Source organism: Akebia trifoliata, chromosome 10 (assembly GCF_017979445.1).
Source record: "Akebia trifoliata isolate Shusen 1 chromosome 10, ASM1797944v1, whole genome shotgun sequence".
Taxonomy (NCBI): Eukaryota; Viridiplantae; Streptophyta; class Magnoliopsida; order Ranunculales; family Lardizabalaceae; genus Akebia; species Akebia trifoliata.
Window position 1 is genome coordinate 18,889,810 of NC_141384.1, and position 10,165 is coordinate 18,899,974.

Sequence of the window (10,165 nt, forward strand, 5' to 3'; positions counted from 1 at the left end):
TCAAAACTTTGGCCTTAAGATTTGACAGCATTAAACTCAAAATAGACACACAAATAAGTAATTGCAAAACAAGGAATTGAATTTGAATAAAACAACTACGAAATTGTATCTGAGTTACATCTCAACCCTAGAAATGAAATTTAGTTCATAACGAAATACGAAACAAACATCTTGAAATTAAAAATAGAAGAAAGGAAGAATAAACCAGTAAAATTTGAGATTCCAGTAGCAATCATTTGATCTCCTCTCCCCCTTCTTCTCTAACGTCTCCCCTCTCCTTAAACCCTAAAAAATAAATTACTTATAGCCTCCATACGTTTTGAATACAATTGGGGTTAAATCCCCTTTAAATCGGATCTAAAAGATATGATAACAACACGAGACGAAGTGCAGAAAAGGGATCGCGCCGCGGGGGCATGTACCCACCACTGCGGCGGCTAGCTCCTATCTTGAGGCCTTTGTTGATTGAAACACGAGCACCGCGGCGGACATGTATCCACCGCCGGGGCGGACATGTATCCATCGCCACGGCGGCCTCTGCCTCTTGTACTCCATTCTCCGAAACTTCCTCTTTTCTTCCGATTTCACCCCGAATTGCTTCCTTTTCGTATTCTTGGCCATTTATTACCTAAAACAATAAAAAGAACGATTACTAAATAAAATCACTCTCAAATTAACAAAATGTCAAGTAAAATTACATAGAATAAGTCGTTACAAACCGACTTATCAAATTCTCCCCAAACTAAACATTTGCTAGTCTCGAGCAAAAACAGAAATAAACCTAACCTAGAACGAACTGAATCAAAACTAACTTCAGACTCTTCAACTTTCAAGAACAAATTCATTGAACAAGCACAATTCACAATAGTGTCTCATAAATTACTGATAACATAAAGCGTCAAGAATCTATTGGACATTACAAAAACTAAAAAATCACCCAAACTTTCATCCCATTCAAATCATCAATCCTCTGAAAAATCCAAGCAAGGAATCTCTAAAACAATCCATTCTACCACTCGGATAATTTTATAAAAACAATGCAAACAAATTTGACCTCTAAATAGTAATGAAAATATCAAATCTCATAAGCTTGGCTTTCTTGTCACTCTCCACTAATATAAACTCATCATGCCACCTCGGATCAAAAGGTCTTAATTAAGCTTGTAATGTCTGGTTTAGGTATTGGCTCAAAAAAATGGATAGGATAATTCAAAGAATGAGAATACTCACAATCGAACAAAATGTAACATTCTAAAGAGCTTAAGAATACTAACATCACAACTTCACTTTTCATACTTTCCTTCTTTCTTTTGTGCTATAACACTTTCGCACACTTTCACCACTACTACCATCAAATTCTTTTTTTTTTTGCAAAACAAGATAAATAAATGCAGAACACTTTTCTTCAAACTTGTATCCCTCCTTCATTTTTCTTCAAGACCCCCTAACTTATCTTTGATTATCACCGGGGTCAACAACATTCTTTTCTATCCTTTTCTCCCTTAACAATAGATTTTTGCTCTTCAATCTCAACAAATCACACACAAGTGAATATTCTCATTAAAGGTAAGGATAAGTGTTTAGGCTCAAAACCAGGTAGGAAAATAAGTTTAAAGAAAGAAAATTAAGGCTAAAAATTAAATAAATGGCTCAAATAGGTAACTAGCGGATAAAAATAATTAAGGTAGGCAAGAAAAGCTCAAACGGTCCAAAGATAGCCTAAATCATTTCCTAAGCAACATGAAAGTCTAGGATTTCGCCTCGAGCGACAATCAGCCAAGTTCTAAAATCTGTTGAGGCCTATTTTTCATTCACAAATGTCTAAATAAAATGTCTCTAAGTAGCAAAACAGGATCATTATTCAAAATTACCATACTAGACCAACATTGAATATCCAATTCAAACAAAACAAACGTCTAAGTTATCCTCAAAGTCTAAGTAATATCGAATTCCAACTCAACAACCACATATCACAGTAATCAAGTTATCATCATTGACTTTATGAATTGACTCGAAAACAAAAGAAATGCTCAAAAGTTGAAAATTTATTGCAAAATTTTAATGCAAAACAAATAAAAGAATAGAAAAGAATAAAAGAATGAAAAATAGAAGAATGAAAAGAATGATAGTATGACTTTAATGTAGCTAACAACTCAAAGAATAAAAGAATCAAATTATCCTCCCCCCCCCCCCCCAACTTAATTATCTTCATTGCCCTCAATGAACAAAAGCAAACAAACTAAAGTAAGGAAATTAAGGGACAAAATAACTCCCTTCTCGATTTATCTCGGGTATAACGACATTTTCTCCTTTCTTTTCAAGCAGTATCCTAAAAAAAAAAAGAAAAAGCCACACTTGCAACCAATGTTAAGTCGTTAACATACACAAAGAAAACTGATACTTAGTTCAAATATCCAAAATAAAACAAAACATAACTAATAAATCCAGAAAATAAAACTGAAATAAAAAATAGAGAAATAGATAGAAAAGTAAAACGAAATAAAAATATAGACTACATCTCCTCCTCCTCAGTTGCTCTATCACCCTCATTTCCATCTACGTCCTCCGCTCGAGAAGACCCCAGTCCCTATCCATGTGACTTTCCTTGATAAATTGGCATGTTAGGAAACTGTGACATGTCCACTGCTATCCCCACTGCTAGCTACCTCATCATCAACTCAAGAGTGTTGTTGCAGGCATACTAATACTCTGTAAACTGTTGGAGCTGCTCGGCTTGCTGATTAATCCTTTCTTCCAACCTCTCCATCCGCTCAACCATAGTGAGAGATCTGGAGGACTGTGGTCTTGCCTGTTGACTTTGAACAACTGGTGCCATTCTGTCAACCCCTTTCATACCCTGCACTTTACTGTCAGAAAGTGCAGCTATAAGAGCCAAAGTTTCTTCATCTGCCCCAAATTGGACCCTAACAGCAACACACAAAGTAGTGATCAAGGAAGGATAAAATAATGACATGGAAGTGTGCTTGTAACACTGTATAATATGAGAAGATATGAATTTCCCCACATCAATAGATTTTCCAGTCACAATGCAGTACAAGAGAATTGCCCTTTCCTTATTAGTATCACTAAAATGCTTTACTGACATCATTTTAGCGTCCAGAAAATAGTACCAAGCCTTACAGTCCTTAGTGAGCCCAATGCTCGGAAATGTCACAGGTTTTTCTTCTGTTAGCTTCCATTGGGTACCTGGTACAACAATCTCTTACAATATCTCTTGATAATCTATTTGCCTCCCAATGAATCTATTATAATCATCTTTCGTAATATCAGGTAATTTGAAAAATTTGTTGATAGCCTCCCCACTAAAATTGACCTGTTTTCCTCTAACAAACACCTTCCTATGGTCATGTTCAGGAGCATTGGCATAGAATTCCCTTACAACTGGTACTATTGCAGGCTTAGGTTGTGCACAAAACGTTTCCCATTTCCTCTCTTCTATAATCCCCCTAATACGAGGATATCCTACAGCTGTGACAGTTAATCCCCTTTCTACTATGGGATTTCTACCAATTACCGATTCATAGAACCTATTCTGTGCATCTTCACTAACAAATTTTTTTTATCATAAACAACCCTAGATTTCCTTTTCTTAGAAGTACTTGATGAAGCCATTATAAACCAAATAAAATTCTTCTAATCAGAAATCAACTAAACACAGAACTTCAATCAAGAGAGAAGAAAACCCTTACCACTTTTGTAAACCTCAACCTCTTATTCAAATCTCGAATCCGAACTTCAATGCAATCACCTTCCTTCCCCCAAACTTAGTAGCAACCTTTCATTTTTCTGAGAAGAAAAGTGAATAATGAGAGTGATATGAACAAATAAAAGAAATTTTGTGGATTTAAATAGAGTTAGGAGGTATAAGGTTGAGGAAGATGAAGAGGTGAAGGAAAATGAGAGGTTTTTGGAGAAAAGAAGAGAAAGGGGCGAAGAGAATGTGAGAAGTTTGAACCAAATGACGGGTTTAACCCCTTAAAATTCCAACTTTGCGACTCGCGCTACGGCGGGTAAGTCATTTCCGCAGCAGCTCTTGCCCTAATTCCTTCAATTTGGGGCTTGGCCTCTTTATCTAATTTTTAGAAATCGCCGCAGCGCACATGTACCCATCGCTGCGACGAAATTGACTGGGCAGCACTGAAATTCTTTATTCACTTGAAAAATAAAACAAACATAATTAAAATCAAAACAAATAACATAAAACAAATCCTAAACTACCTAATAAAATAAAATAACAACTAAAACTAAAATAAAATAAACTAATGAAATCCTAAATCTTTGAAATTTTAATTTTTGAAATAAATTGGGTTGCCTCCCAAGAAGCGCTATAATTTAAGTTTTTAGCTAGACTTTCTTGAATCTTCACTTCGGAATTGAAAGCAAAATGGATACCCGCTCAGTACTAAAGTTCCCTCCGAAGTAGTGCTTCAATCGCTGCCCGTTTATTGTAAAAATCTCTTTCGACGGATGCTTGACTTCTATTGCCCCCGATGGTAAGACCTTGTTGATAGTGAAAGGACCGGACCACCGTGATCTTAATTTTCCCGAAAAAATTTTAAGTCTTGAATTCAAGAGGAGAACTTGGTATCCTTCTTTGAATTCTCGTTTGTGAATGTGCCTATCTTGCCATCTCTTCGTCTTTTCCTTAAAGATCCTAGCATTCTCATAAGCATCGTTCCGGAACTCTGCCATCTCATTTAGCTGTAACTGTCTCTTCTCCCCTGTAGCCTGTAAATTAAAATTCAAGAACTTAACAACCCAATATGATCTATGTTCCAACTCAACTGGGAGATGACAAGATTTGCCATAAAACCAATTGATATGGAGACATTCCAATAGGTGTCTTGAACGCTGTCCGGTAGGCCCATAGAGTATCATCCAATTTGCTTGACCAATCCTTCCTTGAAGAATTAACTGTCTTCTCTAGAATCCTCTTTAGCTCACGGTTGGATACTTCAACTTGACCACTTGTCTGCGGATGATAAGGTGTAGCCACCCTATGTGTCACTCCATATTTGCTCAGAAGTGAATCAAATTATTTGTTATAGAATTGTGATCCTCCATCACTTATGATAGCTCTTGGTGTTCCAAATCTTGTAAAAGTATACTTCTTCAGAAATCTCACCACCACCAGAGCATCATTGGTTGGCAATGCTACAGCTTCAACCTACTTGGACACATAATCTACATCTACCAAAATAAAACAATTAGAGAAAGAAGATAGAAAAGGACCTATAAAATCAATACCCCAAACATCAAACAATTCAATTTCCAAAATATTTGTTAGAGGCATCTCATTTTTCCTAGATATATTCCCAACCCTTTGACATTTATCACAATTGGCAACAAAATTATATGAATCTTTAAAAAGAGTAGGCCAATAAAATCCTGATTGTAAAATTTTTGCTGCTGTCTTGGTTGCTCCAAAGTGTCCTCCAACTTCGCGAGAATGACAATGTTGAAGAATACTCTCCATCTCCTCTTCCGGCACACATCTTCTAGTTATACGATCACCACACATCTTGTAAAGGAATGGATCATCCCATATAAAATACTTAATATCTGAAAAGAACTTCTTCCTCCTTTGGTGGGTGAGTTCGGTAGGCACAATCCCCCTAGCCAAATAGTTGACAATATCAGCATACCATGGGGCTTCTCCAACTGCAAACAGCTGCTCATCCGGAAATTTCTCATTAATATCCCCATCAACTTCTTCATTTGGCTGCACATGGTCCATCCTAGAAAGATGATCTGCAACTACATTTTCGGTTCCTTTCTTGTCCTTGATTTCCAAGTCAAATTCCTGCAAAAGTAAAATCCATCTTAGCAACCTTGGCTTTGCATCTTTTTTAGCAAATAAATACCTCAAAGTCGAATGATCGGTGTAGACAATCACTTTAGAACCTATTAAATAAGATCAAAATTTGTCAAAAGCATAAACAACTGCTAAAAGCTCTTTTTCGGTAGTTGCATAATTCAATTGAGCCTCATTTAAAACTTTGCTAGCATTGTAAATCACATGAAAGACCTTATCTTTTCGTTGCGCATATTCACTAGCATCACACATCAAAGTAAAAGGCAATTCCCAATCGGGTGCAGCAATAACAGGAGAAGATATCAATTTCACTTTAAGAGTTTCAAAAGCATCTAAACATTCTTTGGAAAAATCAAAAACTGCATCTTTTACCAATAATTCACAAAGAGGTTTAGCAATTTTAGAAAAATCTTTAATAAATCTCCTGTAAAATCCTGCATGTCCAAGAAAACTTCTAACTCCCTTAACATTGGTAGGAGGTGGAAGCTTCTCAATTACATCAATTTTTGCTCGGTCCACCTCAATTCCTTTAACAGAAATTCGATGTCCCAACACAATTCCTTCTTTTACCATAAAATGGCATTTTTCCCAATTCAAGACCAAGTTTGTGTCAACACATCGCTGCAAAACCAAAGAGAGATTAGAAAGATAATTATCAAAAGAAGAACCAAAAATAGAAAAATCATCCATGAACACTTCAATGTATTTTTCAACCATATCGAAAAAAATTGACATCATGCAACGTTGAAAAGTAGCAGGGGCGTTGCACAATCCGAATGGCATTCTTCTATAAGCAAAGGTTCCATATGGACATGTAAAAGTGGTCTTCTCTTGATCCTCCGGTGCTATTGGAATTTGATTATAGCCCGAATATCCATCTAAGAAACAATAATAGTCATGCCCGAAAGTCTCTCTCACCATTTGGTCAATGAAGGGCAAAGGAAAGTGATCCTTTCTTGTGGCATCATTGAGTTTCCGGTAATCTATACAAACTCTCCATCCGGTCACCGTTCTTGTGGGTATAAGCTCATTGTTGTCATTCTTCACTACGGTCATACCACCTTTCTTAGGAACCACTTGGACCGGACTTACCCATGAACTATCCGAGATTGGATAAATTATACCTGCATCCATAAGCTTCACAGCCTCCTTTTTCACCACTTCTTGCATGGAAGGATTTAATCTTCTTTGAGGTTGCACCAATGGCTTGTAGCTCTCTTCCATCAAAATCTTGTGCATACAAATAGATGGGCTAATTTCCTTGATATCATCAATAGTCCATCAAATCGCTTTCCTATGCTCCCTTAAAACCCTCAATAACTTTCCTCCTCCAAATCATTCAAAGAAGAGTTAATAATAACAGGATAATAACAAGACTCTTCTAAGAAAGCATACCTAAGATGTGATGGCAATTGTTTAAGTTCAAGTTTAGGAGGTTCCTTTTTAGATGATGGTTCATTAACATGCACAGCTCCTAACTCTTTAAATTTAAGCCTTTTTGGAAACTCACAAGTGGCAAAGCATCAAGATTATTCACACATTCAATTATATCTTCATCATCACTTAGAGTTCCTAAAGTTTTACCATTTAATATGTAATTTTCCAAAGGTAAGGGAGGAAAAGATTCATTAAATTATTTAGCTACTACCCTATCCAAAACACTTATTGCAAAACATGCATCAACATCGGAAGGAAATTTCATAGCCTCAAACACATTAAAAGTTACTTGTTCATCTTGAACCCTTAAAATCAACTTACCTTGATGAACATCTATGAGAGTTCTACCTTTGACGAGAAAAGGTCTTCCCAATATAAGTGGAACATCCTTGTCTTCTTCCATATCCAAAATGATAAAATCAGCAGGAAATATGAATTTATCCACTTTTACCAAAACATCCTCAATAATGCCTCTAGGATGCTTGATAGATCTATCTGCAAGCTGTAAGGATACCGTAGTAGGCTTCACTTCCCCTAAACTGAGTTTTCTGAAAATAAAGAGAGGCATCAAATTAATACTTGCACCAATATCACATAAAACTCTATCAAAATTAAAATTACCAATAGTGCAAGGAATAGTGAAACTCCTTGAATCTTTTAGCTTTTGAGAAAGCTTTCTTTGAAGAATAGCACTACATTCTTCCGTGTGGATAACCTTCTCATTATCCACCAATTTCCTCTTGTTCGGTAGAATCTCCTTCAAGAACTTAGCATATTTCGACATTTGCTCCAGCATATCTACAAAAGGAAGATTAATATGTAAGTTTTTAAAAATATCAATAAATTTAGAAAATTACTTATCTAAATTTTGGTTTCGCAATCTTTGAGGAAAAGGAATGGGATTAGAAGATGGTTGTGGAATAGGTTGTTGAATAGGAGTGGTAACATCTTGATCTTTAGGAAGAGCAGTTTCATCCTCATTTGCTTGCTTGCTACCCCTCTTTGATTGTTCTAACTCCTTCCCACTTCTAAGAGTTATAGCTTTCACATGCTCCTTGGGATTCTTCTCAGTATTACTTGGGAGTGCTCCTTGAGCTCTTTCTGTCAATAGCTTGGAAATCTTCCCAATTTGATGTTCAAGGTTGCGAATACTTGCACCTTGATTTCTAAAATTGGCTTGAGTATCATCAATGAATGCATTGGTCTTTTGCATGAATTGGGTGAAGACCTCTTCCATGGTTGGTTTCTTCTCTTGAGATTGAAAAGAAGGGCGTTTTTGCATATTCGCATTGTTGCTGCTCTGAGAAGTTAGGATGATTCCTCCACCTTTGATTGTAGTAATTGGAGTTAGATTGTATTGTCTTTGATTGTTGGCCACATAATTCACTTGTTCAGAAGAATTTGCTTCATATGGGCCTTGACACTCCAAAGTAGGATGATTCCCTGTACAATTATCACAAACTACATTAGAAACTGCAGCAACATTCATTTTCTTAAAATTATTATTTAAAATAGCAACTTGAGTAGCCAAATTAGTAAAATCATCAATGTCATGAACTTTGGCTGTCCTTTTCTGTGCATTCCTATCAGATTTCAGGAAATTTTTACTAACCATGACTTCATTAAGTTCATATCCTTCCTCCGGTGTCTTGTTGAAGAATGCTCCCCCACTTGCTGCATCCACTATGGTTTGAGTATTTGAGAGCAAACCGTTATAAAATATTTGCACTTGCATCCATAACTGTAGTCCATGGTGCGGGCACTTCCTTAAGAGATCTTTAAACCTCTCCCAAGCTTCATAGAGAGATTCTTGATCTTGCTGCAGAAAATTGGTTATATCGTTCCTCATCTTTACAGATTTCGCTGGTGGAAAGTACTTAGTCAGAAAGGCATTAACCAGCCCATCCCATGTAGTAATGGTTCCTGAAGGTAGCGAGGTCAACCATGCCTTAGCCTTGCTGTTCAATGAGAACGGAAACAAACGCAGTCTTATGGCATCATCAGTCACCCCATTGTGCTTGAATGTATCACAAATTTCCAAAAAATTTGCAATATGCAGATTTGGATCATCATTAGCCAACCCCCCAAACTGAATCAAAGATTGTATTATCTGAATGATGACAGGCTTGATCTCAAAATTTTTTGCTTGAATAGGTGGCCTTCGAATGCTAGAGACACCCACATTAGGAATAGAGTAATCCTTTAGTGCTATATTCGGGATTGCATCTCCACCACCACCATTATTCTCCTTTTCCGTCATTGCTAAAACTCCTTGTTCAGCTCTTTGCTTGCGCTCCCTATTTAGCCTTCTAAGTGTCTTATTGATATCAAGGTCAATTGGCACTAAATCCAACCTCCTTGTCCGTCTCATACACTAAGAAAAACCTTAAAAGAGAAAAACAAATAAAGTAAGAATAAATAAAAATCAAAATAGCAATAAAAGCAATTGGTATTAATATTAGTAATCTTTAATCCCCGGCAGCGACGCCAAAAATTTGATGCGTATAATTTATGCTAGCAAGTGCACTAATCGTTTCAAGTAATCATATAAGGTATCATTCCCATGAGGATTAAGTTACTAACTACCAAAAATAATCACTTAAATTACTATTTGATGAATCGAGAATTGTAGAATTACAAATTGTAATAACAATGAAACAAGAAAGAATGGATTCTTTTGGATTAAAAACCTAGGACTTTCGACTTCACTACAGATACTCCTACGTAATTGATTATTCAAAGTAATTCCTGCTTTGCCTTATTTGAAAGTTTAATTCCCTATACCAACTAGTGTTTTCTCTCGAAATACGCTAGATTACTCCTTTAAATATTAACTCAGCACATCTCTATGTGAATTTAAATACTAAAGGGTCATAAAATCTATGGAATTAT

General features: G+C 36.2%; 1 protein-coding gene and 1 non-coding gene across 2 annotated transcripts; one reads left to right on the forward strand and one right to left on the reverse strand.

The window, feature by feature from the left end:
* Positions 1–4,383: 4,383 nt before the first annotated feature.
* On the reverse strand, positions 4,384–8,057 carry LOC147393218 (uncharacterized). Its single transcript, XM_086455085.1, has 8 exons — positions 7,595–8,057; positions 7,347–7,408; positions 6,755–7,066; positions 5,963–6,457; positions 5,462–5,824; positions 5,130–5,188; positions 4,835–5,018; positions 4,384–4,749 (listed from the first exon to the last, which is right to left on the reverse strand). The coding sequence occupies exons 1-8, from the start codon at positions 8,055–8,057 to the stop codon at positions 4,384–4,386; spliced, it is 2,304 nt and encodes a 767-aa protein (XP_086311211.1).
* A 961-nt stretch (positions 8,058–9,018) lies between these two features.
* On the forward strand, positions 9,019–9,125 carry LOC147393219 (small nucleolar RNA R71). The gene has a single exon (XR_015182463.1). It is a non-coding gene; the product is annotated as a small nucleolar RNA R71 (small nucleolar RNA).
* The last annotated feature ends 1,040 nt before the right edge of the window (positions 9,126–10,165 follow it).